General features: G+C 37.5%; 3 protein-coding genes across 3 annotated transcripts; 1 reads left to right on the forward strand and 2 right to left on the reverse strand.

The window, feature by feature from the left end:
- Window positions 1-6: 6 nt before the first annotated feature.
- LOC141427383 (bifunctional purine biosynthesis protein ATIC-like) lies at window positions 7-12,405 on the reverse strand. Its single transcript, XM_074086733.1, is given in 13 exon segments — window positions 7-778; window positions 1,449-1,612; window positions 2,213-2,311; window positions 2,314-2,389; window positions 3,566-3,787; window positions 4,680-4,769; window positions 5,301-5,459; window positions 6,116-6,339; window positions 8,063-8,175; window positions 8,470-8,745; window positions 9,117-9,333; window positions 9,943-10,068; window positions 12,339-12,405. Coding segments are annotated over 12 exon segments (1,782 nt in total). The 5' UTR covers window positions 9,965-10,068; window positions 12,339-12,405; the 3' UTR covers window positions 7-658.
- A 339-nt stretch (window positions 12,406-12,744) lies between these two features.
- Window positions 12,745-15,474, forward strand: LOC141427034 (putative methyltransferase C9orf114). The gene is made up of 3 exons (XM_074086266.1): window positions 12,745-13,428; window positions 13,531-13,797; window positions 15,071-15,474. Exons 1-3 carry the CDS (start codon window positions 12,875-12,877, stop codon window positions 15,459-15,461), a joined length of 1,212 nt encoding a protein of 403 aa, XP_073942367.1. The 5' UTR covers window positions 12,745-12,874; the 3' UTR covers window positions 15,462-15,474.
- On the reverse strand, window positions 15,472-17,771 carry Rpe (ribulose-phosphate 3-epimerase). The gene is made up of 4 exons (XM_074086267.1): window positions 17,240-17,771; window positions 17,009-17,116; window positions 16,419-16,640; window positions 15,472-15,668 (listed from the first exon to the last, which is right to left on the reverse strand). The coding sequence occupies exons 1-4, from the start codon at window positions 17,477-17,479 to the stop codon at window positions 15,549-15,551; spliced, it is 690 nt and encodes a 229-aa protein (XP_073942368.1). The 5' UTR covers window positions 17,480-17,771; the 3' UTR covers window positions 15,472-15,548.
- Window positions 17,772-18,212: the final 441 nt, after the last annotated feature.

Genomic DNA, 18,212 nt, shown 5'->3' on the forward strand with positions numbered 1-18,212 from the left:
ATCGAATAGAAAAACAATTTTTAAGCTACCTTTACAAATAACAGAGTTATAAAGGTTTGAAATTCAAGATTAGACAGAGAAAGACATACTGGCATGTGACGTCACACGCCAGTACCGCCATACTTGCTGCATAGAGAAAAGCGTTTGAGAAAGAGACAGGTATATAGATTTTTCAAAAAATCACTATAAATCCAATTTTCAACCGATATAAATTTTCTCTTCGCTAAACACTATCTGTATATCTATATTTTCATAATAATATTAAGATATGGCAAAATCAGGAGTTGTCAAATACCGTATTATGTATTAATCAACATTAATTATGTAATTTTAACTGTCTTTTAGCACGCCATACATACAATAATGAGTATGATACTTTAAATCCGCCACTGGAGAAAGTAAAAGCGTATAATAATGATTGATTTAGCAATTGTCCACGTTTATACTCCTATTCTCGTGAAATGCATCCTAAGGCACTGGCCTTAAACTACTGAGAAACTACTGAGTTTCATGTGATCTGAGATTAACGACGGAATTGTAATAGTTTTCATCGCTTCTTTTTGTTGCACGAAATAGCATGAGGGTAAAGAGACGGTATTCAATCGCAGGCGCTTTAGGGTTTAGCCAATACGGTCTCTGACTCGGCTCGGAGGCAGGCTTAGTGATGGAACAAGCGTAGGTTGGTATGTGCCAGAGTGATCTTGTGTTCGTTGCACGCGTTTATCACTTCCTCGTCGTTGTTGGAGCCCGACGGACTGCCGATGTATTCTACGCCGCACTGTCAAACAAAAACAGATTTAAATATTTTTGTAAGGCCAGATACAGGGCCGCTCAGTATACAGGGCGATACTGGAGAGGAGATAAGAGGCTTGTCTAACGCACTTTGAACACAATCGTTTTCACCATTTCATACTGTGACACGGTATAGGATGAGGGTCGAAAGAGATGGTGAATGCAATCGCGTGAGTGCACTGGGGTTAGACAATACGGCCTAGGACCAACTTATGGTTTATTTTATTATAGGTTACTAGCCTAAGGCTAGTGTTTCGTAGTAGTAATTAGTAGGGACCGGATTATATGCAACATAAAAAGCTTCATATATGCATGCAAATATGCATGTTAAACGCTGGGAATATGCATCAAAACTGTCAAAATATGCAACATTAAATTAAGAGTCTTTAATTTTTATTAATTTTAACTTTTTTTCCCTAAATTGTTTATCATCCCACCCTATACGCGCCCCACTGCTGGGCACAGGCCTCCTCTCAGAATGAGAGGGCTCGGGCCCTAATTGGCTATGCGATTTGCTAATAAATGTTTCTATTTCTAAAATATACTCAGCGGCACAAATACAAAATTACCTCTTACATTCGTAGCCTATTACTGCATACATTTGAGGGCCAGATTTTCTGCCGCTCAGTATATTTCTATTTCTAAATAAGTCTAACCTGCACAGCCCGGTCAATGTTGTCCCGGAATGGGAAGAAGGCGTCCGACGCTAGGGCGACTTTGTCCAGTTTCTGCAGCCACTCGTCGCGCTCTTGCTCTGTGAGCGGCGCCGGCGCCTTGCCCTCGAACAGCGCGTTCCATTGTTCAAGCGGCATGTCCGTGCCTGTATAATACATAATAATTTACACCAATTGGTCTAGGACGTGGACGCAGGCCGCTTCCAACCGAAGCAACTTGAGGTCTATGGGGGAGGCTAATGTCCAACAATGGACGTCCTATGGCTGATGTAATGATGATAATTCTAACAAGCCCAAACTTAGTAGGCCGCTTGTAGACGTCCGTTGTTTTCACCGGAAAATGGACCGTTTTTTTGCCGGACTTGCGGTGTTGTATGGCTTACAATGAATGTGTGTACATGCACCGGACACTTGTCCGGCGACGAAGCCAATACAACACCGCAAAATACGGTCCGTTGTCCGGTGAAAACAACGGACGTCTACAATACTAGCTTCAACTAGACTAGAGCAAAGGAACTGGTTCATGCATACATATTTAATGTTTGGGCTCCACAGAAAACCAGAGTTATTATACATAACACAACATGCATGTGTGGCAACACATGCTGAGTGGAGGCCCTTTTTTGTTTCCTGTCGTGTCACCAATAAACTTAGTTTTAGTGCTAGTTTTAGTCTTATTACTATGAGGTGGTGGTGCTTATGGAACCAAAATAAAACTCTTTCTTTCTTTCTTTCTCTGTACTGACCGACGGTCCCGTTGACGCAGTTGTCGACGGCATTGGACTGCACGGCGCGGGTCACGCCGGCGCGGAAGCGGAGGCCGAGCACGCGCGGGTGCCGGCGCGCCACCACAGCGCCGCCTTGCCGCCCGCCAGCCGCGTGCAGTGGATGCGCGACTGCTGCCCGGCGCCGATGCCCACTACCTGTTTAAAATTACAGTTTTCCCAAAAATGTCCGTAAAAGTTGACATTATTCTTTACATATCAGAAGGGTGCATAGTTTATGGTCAGCGAAAAATTAAAAAGTTAAAAAAGATTGCTGGCTCTCTAGCTCGACAATAATGTCGCATACAAATACTATTATTGTTGAATCTCAAGTCGGTACAAGGTACACAAGTCGTATACACCCAACTCAAATTGTGGTATCAGTTGTTTTGTTGGAACTTCGGCCTTTTTTTATTGGGTCTGAAACACCTTGTGTTTTCGGTGGAAAAATCCACCTGGAGTTTTTTTTTTATAAAAAAGGCGGGAAAGCATAAAAAATATTAGAATAAATTTATTATACGTATATGTATTCTATTCTAGATATTCTATCAGATAACACAGAAACTGGCAGAGCATTCCACTCCTTAGGTGTCCGGATAATAAAGGACGAGCGAAAACGCTTTGCGTGAATTTTCGTGATGCTGACAACACAAGGGTGAAGACCGTGCCTACTTCTGGTTGTGCTGGTCTAGTCTGGTTGAGATCCAGCAGTTTTGAAATTCCGTTTGATTGTTATTCAAATAGTTTGATTGCAATTGAAATTCCGGAATATCACTAAGGCTCAGATTCATTGGTTGATAGCTCGGTCGATATACAACGAGCGGTGTCTCTCTACAGGCGGTATAATGACCAGTAAAATGTGCTGGCTGACAGCGCGTTTTTCTTTCCATAGAGCAGCTATACGAGTACAACTTGCGTGCATATAGCGGCTGTATCGATACAGGCGCGCGTCGATGGCGCGTTTAAGAAACGCGGTTTGCAATGACCCATACTGGCCTTAATATACTTATTTACTGGCAACTTTTCCACATAATTCCGTTTTATTTCCATTTGAGTTTTTTTTTTTAAGTGTTGGGTACTAGGACCATCAGCTTAAAAACGAGAAACATTGCAAAGGGATTAATTACCAATTAAAATATGATAAAAGTGTGGTATATGTAAAAAACTTAATAAGATGACCTGTTGTTCGTAGTAGTGCACAAAATTGACGTGGGATTTAAGTCATTTTTTGAATATGGAACGTCGACGTATCTATACGAACATGTTATTACTAGATACAACAGGTCATCTTCATGTTTTTATTTTACCTATAAATATTATTAATATTAAACTCACCTGACCATCTCTCGCATAGCACACAGAGTTACTCTGCGTATACTTGAGCGCGATGGTAGCCACGATCAGATCCCTGACAGCATTGTCGGGAAGAGTCTTGTTTTGTGTCACTATGTTTTTAAACAGGTCAGCTGTTATCTTGGCGTCATTCCTTTTTTGTTCTAGAGTGAGACCGAAGATCATCTTCTGTTCTATTTCTGCTGGCTCGTAGGTTGGATCCATCTGAATTTTAATAATAAACCTTGTATGACTATGAAACTAAATTGAACTGGTAATAAAAATTCTCATTGTTAGCAAAGTTATACCTACAAGGTGTTCTATCTACCGATGTACCCTGAGTTTATCTTTCCGATTTCAACAAAATGTTGAAGATAGAGTCCATGATTCCGAGCTGGAAAAACAGGGTCTCTAGATGTGTCCCCAAAATATTGTATGTATGTGTTCGTTTTGTTACGAAAATTATTAAGAAAAATGTGTAACAAAACGGACACATCCATATATAAATCAATGTAGAGTTAGAAATTAATCAGTACTACTGACTTAGCAAAACACACCAATATCTTTTAAAATAAAGAAGATATTATAACATGCTTAAAATAAAAAAAAAATACTTTTGGGTGTCTGAGGTTTTCAGTTATTTAATTAACACCTTGTATATATCTCCCGGAAAAGTACAGTTGCCTAGGAACGTCCACGTGACTATGAATTATTGTAGGTATTGATAAGGGACATTTGTAGGTATTAAATAAATAGGGTACTTTATTTATTAGTGACAAAATGTTAAACCACGAGTGTGATATCACACTCAGATGCATGCTATAATCCCATGATCAAATTATATCGAAAATGTACTTGTAAACAAAAATCGAATAAAAATATTAACTTAAAATATTAAATATTAACCGAGGTGTTAACCACTCTATATAGATTATTTATTAAACTCTCGATGCGGCCTTCCCCTACGCTGTGTTGTCGTACTGGGGCTGGCTGAAGTAGCATGACAAATATGGACGTTTCCCAGAAAAAACGATGGGAAAGGATTACTACCTACATCCGTTGGCTACAAAATACGTATGTAACCAAACAAAATAATCCTTCCAGACGTCGGTCTCACCTGCAACACACAATACGCTCCTCCTTTCTTCTTCTTCAGCAGTTCTAACGCCTCCTTGCTGTATCCTGGAGCCACAACGCCATCAGATACCTGTCGAAAATAGTTTAATTACACCTTTTTATTAGGTTCAAATGTAACTAAATGGTCTTTTTTTGTGTGACCCCAATGACCCAGGAACTTGCATTGGCTGCCGTATTTTACAAAATATCTATCAAAAAATAAATAAATAGATAACATGATTCTCTGAACAGAGTTCACATTGTCTGAAGTGGACTTATGCAGGTTTATACTGGTTTTATTACTTTTAATATTTTTTTGTATTTCATTAACAATTTCACGTTAGAGAGAGAGACGGCAATAGCTTCCGTCTTATTCGGAACATTGTCTAATGCGGCGTTTCTCAACATTTTTCAAGCGTGGGCCTTAGCCCCCCCCCCCCCTATCATGATTCGGTAGTGATCATTTCCCATCAGATGAACCGCATGCTCGTTTTCCTCCCTCTCATAATAAAAAACCTCCTGGGACAGGGCCTTGATCTATTTCTAACTTTATACTACGTTATTTCAAAGAAAGAATCGTGGATCGTGATTCAGAGTACCAATATTGCTTCAGGTCTCTTACCTCTCTGGATATGATCCGGGCAGTGATTTCGTCGCACTCGTCGGAGAGGGCCACGAAGTCGCCGAAGGAACTCATGCGGTCGGCGCCGCGCGCGCGGGCGTACGCGCATGCCAGCGGAGTCAGTTTGGGGAGCAGATCTAGCACCATACACACTGAGGCCTGCGTTAGCAAAAATAATCCTTAAGAATACTGTTTTCTATGTAAATTAGCATGCTGCATAGTCAAAATACCACAAACGGTACTTATCACACGAGTAATATTTACCTCGACGTTTCGACCACATTACAGTCATCAGGTCACGAGTACTGAAGTGTGCGGTGTCAAGTCTGCCAAGCAGCGCGAGTCCTTCGAACTACCCGCATGCAAAAGCAAGCATGCTGCGTGTTATATTGCAAGCTATTTGTACGACAACAGGCAAAACATGGTGACACGGTGACACCAATAACTTAAACGATATGACATCTACAAAACTGTGGTTACCAAATAAATGACATTTTGATTTTGTATTACTGTAACCCGAACAGATTGAAAAAAAAAAACCAGACCAGAAATGCTGAAGCCCGGTGTTTTACCGTTTTATCCCGAAAATAAAGACATAAAGGTGTTGACATACTATTAACCCGCGACGCCACGCCACGTCGTCCAACACATGTTTATATCTGCAATTGACCATTATAAATATTATGTGATTAGTATTAGTACTGACACGCGTCGGATGGCGTGGCGTGGCGTTTTAATAGTATGCTCGCACATTTAGTTTTCAAGTCAAGGCTGAGAATCTATTCCAAGTTGTTACAGACAGCTTAGTTACTTACCTCTTCCTCAGTAAGAGGTAAGCCTATGGCTGCGCCAGCGGGAGACACGTGCTTGAAGCTGGTCGCCGCGGGCACGTTGAGTGCTTGCTTCAATTCTCGGACCAGCTGCCATGCGTTCAATGCGTCACAGAGGTTAATGAACCCAGGGGAGCCGTTCAAAGTCGTTAGGGGCAGGCGGTCGCGCGTCGTGAAGACCTGGGCTGGTTTCTGATGGGGGTTCATGCCTGCAAAAATAGATGCCATATTTTTGAGTAATAGCAATTTGGCATATCTACTTATGTATCCTGGTAGTCCGGGCAGGATCGTCTCCGCAGGACACCAACTTGCAATTTGGTACGGAAATGTAGCTGAGATGACAATGCAAGTACATTTAACAAAAAGTGCATTCAGCAAAAAAGCCTGTATTAAAAATGTTTTTTTTTTAATGGTAACTGCCATATTGCCAAAAAAATATACCAATCTGTACTAATGTTATTAATTTCAATACTGTACCTAATAAACAGTACAGTCATGGGCATAAATATATATACATTCCCAAGACGTCAAAAATATCTATAAACTTTTATGCCACTAACCATAAGGTCGATGTATGTTTGATGCTATAGCTGTATAGATATTTATGCGTATTATAAAGTTAATGATTGAATCATGGACAGGGATATTTGGAAATAATTCCGATCCGCATTAGCGATCCCTTCAAAAAGCGAACCTACTGTGTTAAAAATAAAGTTGTGTAAAATACTTGTGATGTATAGATATCATTTAATAATATTGTAAATCTGTTCAAAAAAATATGCTTCGTTGAGTTTCTTGCCGGATTCTTCTCAACAGAGGTTTTTCCGAAACGATGGTAGTTTTTTTTTGACATTCATAAGTGCTTGTTATAGCCTTTGACTTGACTTGACTTGTACAATAAAGTCCTCTTATTTTCTAAACTATTTTTATGTATTTTTTTTAGCAAGATGTATTTTGCCAATGTCCATGTTAGAGACATAACACACATGAGGAGACTGTGTTCGGTTAGTATAATTTTGATTTTGGGGGAGGAATTGATAGGAGACCTTTAACAAATATATTATTATTATTCCCCTTAATGGCGGCCTTAAGGCTTGGGCCAATGTCAGTTAATTGGCCTTTAATTGGCATTAATTTTGACATAATAGAGTGACAGTCAATTTAAAGTCTTTCTAGCCTTGTTACACTGCTCTGCACTCAAGATAAGAGGAGGATAACTAATAGATAAGCAAGCTAAGTAACCTATTAAATGATTATTTTTAACAGAATTTTACAGTCAATGGACCATATTATTAGATAACATTGTTATTGTAGCGAGTGACGATTACACAATGTCGGGTTCATACACGTAATCATATCAACTAGTCCTTGCTTTCAAACCTTGCCCTCAAAATTCAACCTTGTTACGATCATAGTAAGAATGCTTACACAAAAACATGGTAAATTAGCCACAATTGAAGCTAAGGAAACGCGTTGTCGGCGTCAGCCCGTAAAGAATTTGGTTTGACATGGGAATATGAGCACTTTGGAAGTTCAAGAATTTCAGCAGAGGATCGTGGAGGATATGCAAACCTTTGTTTTACTTTTACATGTTACTGGCTGATTTAATTTGAAATCTAAATCTGCCCACACCGGCAAAGCGGTTCAGTGGTTTGAAGCCCACATTGCTCTCGCCTGGGGATGATCAGTAGTCTTCTCAAATTAAATGATTAACCTTTAGTTACGTAGTACTATTATTTATTCTGTGCTTTAGTCTTGTTACTAAGTACCAAATTTCAGACCAATGCCTAAAAGAATGCCATTACTCTGCAATTTTGACGCAACTTACCTAAGTTACGCAAGGCCAGCGTATTTTGCCCGTGACAAGGATCATTTAGGCCTTTTATATTAGCAATATACCTCGTATTAAAGTATTAAAAGTAAGGTACTGACCGTATCTCAGAGTCAGCTGGGCTTCTCCCGCGGAGTACTGCTTACGGAAGTAGTCCGAAATCGCGAGATCGTACTCTGATGTGTGAGTGAATGCTTTCAGGGCCAACTTCTGTCTAGAAAAGCATAAATATGTCAAATTTTGAACCTAATACATTTCATGATTTATGTCCATGTATATGTAGTTGTGACAACATATTATATTAGGTAGGTAAAACGTAAACTATCGTTGTTTTCATAATTCACAGCACCTCCCAGTAACATTTAGAGGGACTGTATGTTCTGCTGGTACGAGTATTGTGTTTATACTTATAGATAGTTAGTGAAGTAAATAAATAAAATTGCACCATGATTTATGATTTACGTTATATTATGAGGAGCTACTGCTAAAACTATAAACATCTACTAACCTGGTTTCTAAAGAAGTCTGGTGTTCTTTATTGGCCTGTAATTCCTGAATAACCTTCTCATAATCACTAGGGTCGCATAAAACAGTGACCCTATCATGATTCTTAGCCGCGGCACGGAGTAGCGTGACACCACCGATGTCAACGTTCTCAACGGCGTCAGTGATTGTGACACCTGGCTTAGACACAGTCTCCACGAACGGGTACAGGTTGCACACGACTACGCTTATCATGTCAAACTTCTGCCGTTTCATGTCAGCCTGGTCGGAATCTGTGAGCCTGGAGAAAATAGTAGGTACTATTAAAGGAATGTACAGTTACCAGCACCATATCTGACACAACAAAGAGTTCATAAATATCTGACACAACTCTGTTTCTAAGGCTGGTAGGATGTGTCTGATATTTCTGCGCACGCTCCGCTGTGGCAGATATCTATTAATCCAGGTGACTGTACCTACTACTAAAAGACAGGTGTTGTACTGTATTACATGTACTGCATTGCATACCTGCTACGATTTAAAGATATCACCGTGATGTCAATGATGCATCTATTTCATAAATGCTCACTGATGTGGTTGTTTGTTTATTGATGAAGCCTGGTAAAGTCTCAGAAATGCTATTACTTTTGCTGAACCATACTGATTCATTACCTGGCCAGTATTCCACCATGCACAGCAGGGTGCAGGCTTTTCACCCTGCCTCCGAGCATCTCTGGGGCGCCAGTGATGTCGGATACATCCTGAACTTTCAGACCCGCATTTCTCAGGGCTGTTGCTGTGCCTCCACTACCCACCAGGCCAAGGCCGATGTCTGAGAGACACTTGGCTAGAGGCACCAGGCCAGCCTTGTCTGAGACACTAAGAAGAGCTGAAAAAAAATTAAGGTTCATCATCATCAGCCTATAGCAGTCTATTGTTGGACATATAAGCCTCCTCCAAAGAGCGCCATTGCGTCCTATCTTTGGCTTGACGCTGCAGGCTTAAGGGTACAATAAAATACAATGACTCTTTATTGTACAGTCAGCAAAAAAATATGAATACAGCCAAAGTGCAAAAAATATGTATACACAACCTTAATGTTCAGGTAATAAAGGCCTGTATACATATTTTTGACACTTAAAACGTATGACCAACCAGATATAGTAAGCAATACAGAAAACAGGTACACAGAGAGAAAATTACAAGGTAAGTAATAGGCGACCTTTCTAATTTAATAAATAGGTTCATAAAATGAATAGAGAGAATCAATCAATTCAATAGAGTTCCACTTGGTTGATGAGGCGAGTCATAAGTCCTAACTGACTTTGGATAATTGCAATGCTACATATCATATGAAACAACTCTATGTCGGTTGATAGTACCTACTATGACTTCTATGGCCAATTTGGTGAATTATTTACTTTACTTAGAAAACAGTAGGTAATAAAATATATTAATATTAGATTTCATTTACCAAAGTCACCAAAAACTTTCTTACCTAATTTTCCATTGGCAGCCATGTCTGGATGTGAAGCGATGTAGCTATGTACTGTGAGTGAACTATTGTTGGTTCGCTGATATAAATATCTTGTGACCTTTCGCAGGGGTTCCCGATAACAACAACCTGCATAGGGTTGAACAAAGTGTGTTTTTGTTAAACTAATATGAGTGTGAATTAAATACACTAAGGTTGAGCAGTCCTACTATTGTGGTAGTGTCTACATAGAATACAGCAAAATGTGCATGACTTAATTCATGTGCATGACTAAATTCTCTTTTTTAGCAACAGCCCTTGCCAATAAATTAAACTCATATTATATATAAAATAAACCATCATCGGCAACATGCTTTATCATTTTAGTAATTTTAAGAAGGAAATGTTAAAGTAAACTGGTTACTTTGCTAAGTTTACTAGTTTTCTTATATTTTAATTTTAATAAATAACGGGCGGGATACATTGGTCGCAGGACTGATGGCCGATGGGGTCAGAAGGTTCTCGAATGGCGTCTGCAGACTCGGAGACGAGTTGTCGATAGGCCTCCAACAAGATGGAGCGACGACCTGGTTAAGATCACGTGGTCGCGGTGGATGCGGAAAGCACAAGACCGGTTTAAGTGGTAATCCTTGGGGGAGGCCTATGTTCAGCAGTGGACGTCTTTCGGCTGACATGATGATGATGATGATGATGAATTTTAATAAATTGAAATTACTAAAGTAAAAATTGGATCAAACATCCTTACATCTTCAAGTTGTAAACTAAGTAAAACCAAGTAGGTAACAATGTAAATTAACAAATAGATAAAAAAAAAACAAAAACACATGAGTGCCAACCCTCAAGGTTTTACGTCAATGACATTATGATGAAAATAATATTGTCTCCTTCAACTGCTGATGATATAATTGACAAATATTTCATAAACAAAGACTTTCAGTACCTACCTACTTTGGAACAAACAATTTTATTTTTGATGACTGATAATTGGAATTAATTATTTAACGGAAAGTTACAATTTACTGTTCATGGTTTGATAAGTAAATACCAACCAACCAGGGCATATTTTCAAAAGAAATATTAAATCTTGTATTTTTTAAATTAAGTAAAGTATGGTATAATTTTTGTTTTTGGGTAACTACTAAATATTTTGTACAAAATTACATCGTAATTTAAATTAAATGTCAAATTTAGAGAATTTAATACTAAAATTGCCCTAAATATTTGGTATGGATAAATAAAATTTAAAAGAAATATTGAAAATAATTTTACAACTATGGACTATCAAGGTGAATTCCTAAATAGTTATTTATAAGAGTTAAAAGTAATTAAATTAAAAAGAGCATTGCCTCTGAATAAATTAAAAGTGAGCACAACCAATTGAACATCATCCCTTGACTGTAGTGACTGTATGTAATAAAATAAACTACATTATGAAACGCTAGCATTCAACACTAACGGGCTGTTTCACCATCCATTGATTAGTATTAACTGATGGTTAAATGTGATGCCATCTCCGTCTATTCGAACAAATAGGTATTTGGTTTTATTTTTATTATATTTGAACAATTAAAAAATCTTGATCTAGGGATCAAATAAATATATAAAAGTCAAAGATTATTAACCTACTTAGTCACTTAGTACAAATTATTTTTATTAGACAAAATTTGGTATTTTCTGTCTTAAAATAGGTTGGCATTATTTTCACTGTAGGGAGTTCTAACACAATGTTCTTGAAGTACAATGCACCTTTAAAATTAAACTGACACAATGTGAAATATTCACATTTCCAAAATAAACTTTAAATAAAATACAATCTGGTTGAATTTTAAAATGAGAAAATTTCGAATTATTTCAGTTTCATTGTGTGACAAAAAGTTATTAAACGTATTAAACTTAGTATTAAACTTAACATACATTAAATTAAAATGATTGTCTACTGTCTACTTGACAAACGAGATTTGATGTAAGAATACACTCAAACTCTGGACTGGCTTTCTTATACCTACGGAGAGTGATTAAACTTATTAGGGATTTCATGTTTTTATATTATTAACTTAACCGCAACGATAAACCACGAGGGAAACTTAATAACCCTCTCAATGGTTGAAAGAGTTGTAAAACTGTGTCAATAACTCAATACATAGTTTTAACCGTATAACTGAGTGGATCAAATCATAACATAAAATATAAAAATAGTTCTTACCGTAGTAAGTTTAAAAAACTTAGCATTACCGACGGCGCGTACGCAGGGAAGATACCAAAATATCCAATAAATAATGCAATGAAGTACCAATGGATAGTGTTAAAGAATTAAGAACTTTGATGCAGTCTACTTAAAGTTGAAAGCCAGTTTGTATGGAGAAATTGGAGAATCTAATTTAATGTTTTTGTTGACGTACCTGAGACGTTTTTTCGGTAAGATTTTGATTTATCGCCATTCCGCTTCGTTTTTGGTCGGGTAAAATTAATGTAATTTTAGTAGCGGTGTGGCCATTGCATAGCTCGATTTCACAATATACCTTTGCGGTTTAGTTTTCAACTTTAGACAATTTTTTTTTTAATTACTGCGATATATCGGTGTGCTTTCTTTGGAATCATTTCTTTTCTCATTCTATTTTTTAAATTAACAATTAAATAATGATGAGAAAATTGATCGTCAAGCATCAAAAGTTACCGTTGAAAATGGTAATATTTAGAAGCTGGCAACTCCACACTATTTAAGTCACAATTAATAACGCCCAATTCATTCAAAATTTATTGTGACTTATTGACTACAATACAATACGAAAATGTTGCTTTCTATTGTCATTGTCAAAGTGACATTAAATGAATGTTGTGTGTGGTTACAGCTCACGTGTGTTCATCCGAAACTAATTATTCGATTTTGCTATTACTAAACTAAACTAATTATTCGATTATTTATTTTTGTTAAGTAATGTCTCAACCCACGCCACCTGTGAAGCCTCCTGGCAAAACGTGGCGAGAAATAAACCAAGAAAGAAAATCCTTAAAACGCCAGCGGAACGAGGAGAAAATTGTAAAGCGAGAGAAGCGTGTTGCTTTGGAAAAAGAAGTCGAGATCAAAGTGAAAGAAGAACAAGAGAGGAAGAAGAAATATGCCGAAATATCGACTGTCAGTATTGCGGTACCCGGATCAATAATGGAAAACGCTCAATCAGCTGAATTACGAACATACTTGGCAGGACAAATCGCGAGAGCGGCTTGCGTTTTCTGTGTGGATGAAGTTATTGTATACGACGACATTGGGGATAAAATTGACACGAAGAAATCCAAAGTTGAGGATCTAGATGGCGTCAAAGTGGCTCGTCGAAGTTGTGTACAGTTAGCGCGTATTTTGCAGTACTTAGAGTGTCCCCAGTATTTGAGGAAACACTTTTTTCCTTTGCATAAAGATTTGGAGTTTGCTGGGCTTCTTAATCCTTTGGATGCCCCGCATCATTTGCGGTCATCTAATGATTTTACATTCAGGTGAATATTTATTCCCCTCCATTATCTCCGTTTTTATCCATTAAAAATATTATTATGAATATTTCAAGCATTGCTTTAATATAATTTTAAATAATGTTACAGGGAAGGAATAACAATGAACAAGAAGGTAAAACCGGGAAAAGGCTCTCAAGTTAATGTCGGACTTCTCAAAGATGTTTCTACTGATGAACTACTAAACCCAGGAATTCGTGTTACCGTTAGGATGCTCCCAGAATCTGGGAAGAAGGTTAAAGGGAAGATTGTTAGTTTGACTACCCCTAGAGCTGAGACAGGAGTCTACTGGGGCTACACTGTCAGAATTGCACAGAATCTGAGCCAAGTTTTCTCTCAAAGCCCGTATAAAGATGGGTTAGTATAATTGTCATTACTTACATAGCTGATACTGCTAATTTTTTTTTGGCTTTCGCCCTTGCTGTTTCAGCAAGACATATTTTGCCAATGTTTTCTTAGAGACATTACACACATGAGGAAGTCATGAGGAGTTAACAGTTGTTAAGTTAACACTCTTTTCTAGTATCTTGTCACATGTAAATCAACTTTTGGCATACAAAGACAACAGCAAGTCTGATGAGGGGAGGCTCGCCATGAGGCTGACATACACTTAGCTTAGGAGTTAGAGGGCTTACTGTTGAGTGTGTGTACAACAACTGTCACATTTTCATTTTTAGGGTTCTGGAGCCAAAATGGCAAAAACGGAACCCTTATAGTTTCACCATGTCTGTCTGTCTGTCCGTCCGTCCGTGGCTTTGCTCAGGGACTATCAATGCTAGAAAGTTGTAATTTTGCACGAATATATATGTAAACTATGCCGACAACAAAAAATAAAATAAAAAATTCTAAAAAATTTTTTTTTAGGGTACCTCCCATAGACGTGAAGTGGGGGTGATTTTTTTTTCTCATCCAATCCTATAGTGTGGGGTATCATTATATAGGTCTTTTAAAACCATTAGGGGTTTGATTCAGTAATTTGTTTGCGAAATATTTAACTTTAAAGTGCAAATTTTCATGAAAATCGAGCGTCCCCCCCTCTAAAATCTAAACCGGTGGGTGGAAAAATTTGAAAAAATTCAAGATGGTAGTAAGTATATCAAACTTTCAAGGAAAACTATAACGGCTAAGTTTGCTTGAGAATTATTAGTAGTTTAAGAGTTAATAGCAGCCTAAGGTATAAAATATACCTAAACTTGGAAGATTCCGTATAAAATACGGCTACGGAACCCTATTTTGGGCGTGTCCGACACGCTCTTGGCCGGTTTTTTTTATTAGGTCACTAGTAAGCATACTAGTGTGCCTCAACTGTTTCTGTCCCCTTTCTTGTAAGTTTTGTTGTACCCTTTTTTTTGGAATAAAATATATTATTATTATTTAGTGTTCTAAAGCCTCGTTAAAATATAAGATAAAAAAGTCTGATGATGATGATGAAATTTTATCTTCTAGCTAAAGTGCTGAGGCTACCCACTACTATACTACTACTATACTACTTTCTCTCAAACTCCTAATATTTGTCATATCAAAATCACAAATTTAATTTAAGTTTAGCTATTATCCTATTATTAAAAGTTTTTTGAAACAGATTTTTCAAATCATGCTATTTTATGATAATTTTATTTTCCATTTCCAGATATGATTTAACCATAGGCACATCAGACAGAGGCGAATCCATTGACAATATCGAAAACAAAGAACTAAAATACAACCATGCCCTCGTAGTGTTTGGAGGTGTCCATGGTATTGAAAGTGCATTAGAAAGCGATGAGCAGATGCAAATTGATGATGCCAGTTTACTGTTTGACCGTTACCTAAATGTTTTACCCAATCAGGGATCCAGAACAATCAGAACCGAAGAAGCAATATTGGTCACACTAGCTGGACTACGGAGTAAGATGCAACCAAACAATGAGCCAATGGCATTCAAAGGAGAAGGTATTGCTACGAGTTCTATATTCCCTGTACATAAGACAGAGATGCAACAGGCTACTGGAGAAAAAATAGATTTAAGCAGATTTGATTAAAAAATGTATACAATATCAACCTTTTATTGTAAACCCTTACAAAAATATTTTTTTGGAAGACAGCTACTTTTAGTAGGAATGTAAAGTTCAATTTTGCTGATTCTTGTTTATGGCTTCTTGAACACTGTTTCTCAGGAGTTTGATGGTGGCTGACTGATCTTGTGCTCCGATGACTGCAGTTCCAGAGACAATCATGTTAGCACCAGCCTGGAAATGAAATGCCAAACAGCATTATATCAAAGAACTTTAATGAATAACAAAAATATTTTTTTTTGAAAGGGCACTATTTTTAAGTAACAGAATTTAGAAGAATTAGTATATTTGCATTGCATATTTAGGTATACAAAATGATATGGTATTTAATGAAGTAAGTAAAGAACACAAAAGCTAGCAGGGTGACTCCACAAAATTTACAATATTTCCAAAGAAAGAGAAAAATGGAAATAAATAGAGACTAATGTTGCAAGACAGCCTGACACAGTCAGTCAGTTTGCAGGATAATAAAGTCAAAATACTTCTCATTTGTTGAAATTAGTTTGATAAAATTTGTGGTTTCTATACCGTCAGGTGACAAGCAAGTCACTAACTGCAAAAAAAAGATTAGTGGAATATTAACCTTACGCTGCTATGCATAAGTTTGATTATCCCTCTTGACTATAAGTGGTAATTAGTGACTTTTGCTTGTCACCTGATGATATATTGTTGAAAGTTAGGATGTCTTGTAGGCTTTTTAAATCTTGATTTAAGACTTAAACTCTTTCTTCTATGGATCTGACAGGACTTAAGACCACTTAAACATAGATTAAAAAGCCTGCAAGTGGACGTAAATCTCAAACTCAATGTATTACAGAAATTGCAAATTGTATCCAACTCATGTCAACAAATAAATTAGCTAGCATGAACTGAGCTTGAAGCACTAATTTTTAATCACATTTCAAATTTCACTGTATGATATACCTTAGCACAGCAATCGATGGTGGCGGGGCCCACTCCTCCATCCACTTCAATATCCAACAGAGGGTAATTGTCCCTCAAATACTGCACTTTTGCCATCTGGTCCTCCATAAACTTTTGACCTCCAAAACCTGGCTCAACAGTCATTATCAGCACCATATCTGATATGTTTACATATTTCTCTACTTCTGCAACTGGCGTCCCAGGCTTGATGGCAACACCAACCTGTAAAAAGGTGTAATATTTTTAAATTCTACCTATTCTGTAGCATTTTTTTCTCAACAGCCAGTATTATATTTTGAAATGAATTAAATCACAGTTAAAATAACAAAATGTGATTTGCCATATTTTGTTACTAGTTTTAATCAATCACCTTAACATAGGACATTTATCTAAAGTTACCCAAGAAAGTCATTGACAGGTTAAATTGATTGACTAGTTGATATCTTTTTTTTTATAGCCTAGCCTAAAGTATCCCACTGCTGGGCAAAGGCCTCCATGACTAGTTTTGCCACTCGACTTTTAATATATACCCAAGTTGTTCCGCCATCTCCTTTTCACATCTAAATTAATATAAAATTTGCTTGTGTTACCTTCATGCCATTTTCTTTAATTTTTCTACAAACTTCTTCAACATTGGTCACTGGTTCAATATGGAATGTATACTGATTTACACCTGCATCAGCCATGGGAACAATCCACTGTAATTATAATTTTAAAATAATGTTATTTATGTAATGGACCAATTTTATTTCCATTTTTATGAATAACTTTACCAACTAAATTAATCTTCAACCTGTTAACACAGTGTTATGTATACTTACTTGCTCAGGATTAGACACCATCATGTGGGTCTCAAAAAAAGCATTATTAATTTTGGAGCGGAGACATTTGACTATGGGATGGCCAAATGTTAAATTTGGTACGAAATGACCATCCATTACGTCTAAGTGCAAATAATCAGCACCATTGTCCAGAAGTTTCTGAGATTCTTCATATAATTTTGATAAATCTGAATTCAGTATCGAAGGTCCAATTAAAGCTCTTAGATTACGAGAAGTCATGTTTAAAATTTACCGGCTACAAAATATTCCAAATATTATATTATTTAAACTTATATAAGAAGTCAGTCACTTTAGTTGAAAGCCAAAAGTTAACTTTGAACCTGAAGTAGGTAACTTGAACTCACAGTACACTACACTTCAACTTCTAAAATAAACCGAAGAGGTTATAAACTTGTTATCGCTTAGCTTATCGCAATTCTTGACATTGACAGAACAGCAGGGCTACTACGAAACCCGAAACTCGAAGTTCGTGTCGTGCGGTCCCTCTGACACTTATACTATTTAATACGAGAGCGAGAGGGACGGTACGATACGAACTTCGAGTATCGAGTTTCGGAGTAGGCCTTCAGAATGTTAGTAGTAGGTCGTTCGTTCGTGGTGACACTATTTCCCGGACCAATACCGACATGGAAATACTGACATGATATTTTGTGACACGCCCCATAGAAACTTCAGGGCTACTACGAAACTCGAAGTTCGTATCGTACCGTCCCTCTCGCTCTCGTATTAAATAGTATGTGTCAGAGGGACCGCACGACACGAACTTCGAGTTTCGTAGTAGCCCTGCTGGTCAGTTTGACTTGACACCAGTTTGTTGGGCGTGTACAGGAAATATCGGGTCGATATTTCCATGTCGGTATTGTCTGTGCCGGTAAATAGTGTCACCCGGTCGTTCGGGGTGACACTCTTTCCCGGCCCGGATAATACCGGGATGAAAATACCGACCCTGTTT

This window comes from Choristoneura fumiferana, chromosome 4 (genome assembly GCF_025370935.1).
Source record: "Choristoneura fumiferana chromosome 4, NRCan_CFum_1, whole genome shotgun sequence".
NCBI classification, from domain to species: Eukaryota; Metazoa; Arthropoda; class Insecta; order Lepidoptera; family Tortricidae; genus Choristoneura; species Choristoneura fumiferana.

Coding starts and splice junctions, on each gene's coding strand:
- Rpe (XM_074086267.1), bottom strand. CDS start 17,479: ATGACTTCTCGTAATCTAAGAGCTTTAATTGGACCTTCGATACTGAAT. Junction 17,117..17,239: donor TGGTGTCTAATCCTGAGCAA/GTAAGTATACAT, acceptor TTATAATTACAG/TGGATTGTTCCCATGGCTGA. Junction 15,669..16,418: donor CCATCGATTGCTGTGCTAAG/GTATATCATACA, acceptor TTTCATTTCCAG/GCTGGTGCTAACATGATTGT.
- LOC141427034 (XM_074086266.1), top strand. CDS start 12,875: ATGTCTCAACCCACGCCACCTGTGAAGCCTCCTGGCAAAACGTGGCGA. Junction 13,429..13,530: donor TCTAATGATTTTACATTCAG/GTGAATATTTAT, acceptor ATAATGTTACAG/GGAAGGAATAACAATGAACA. Junction 13,798..15,070: donor CAAAGCCCGTATAAAGATGG/GTTAGTATAATT, acceptor TTCCATTTCCAG/ATATGATTTAACCATAGGCA.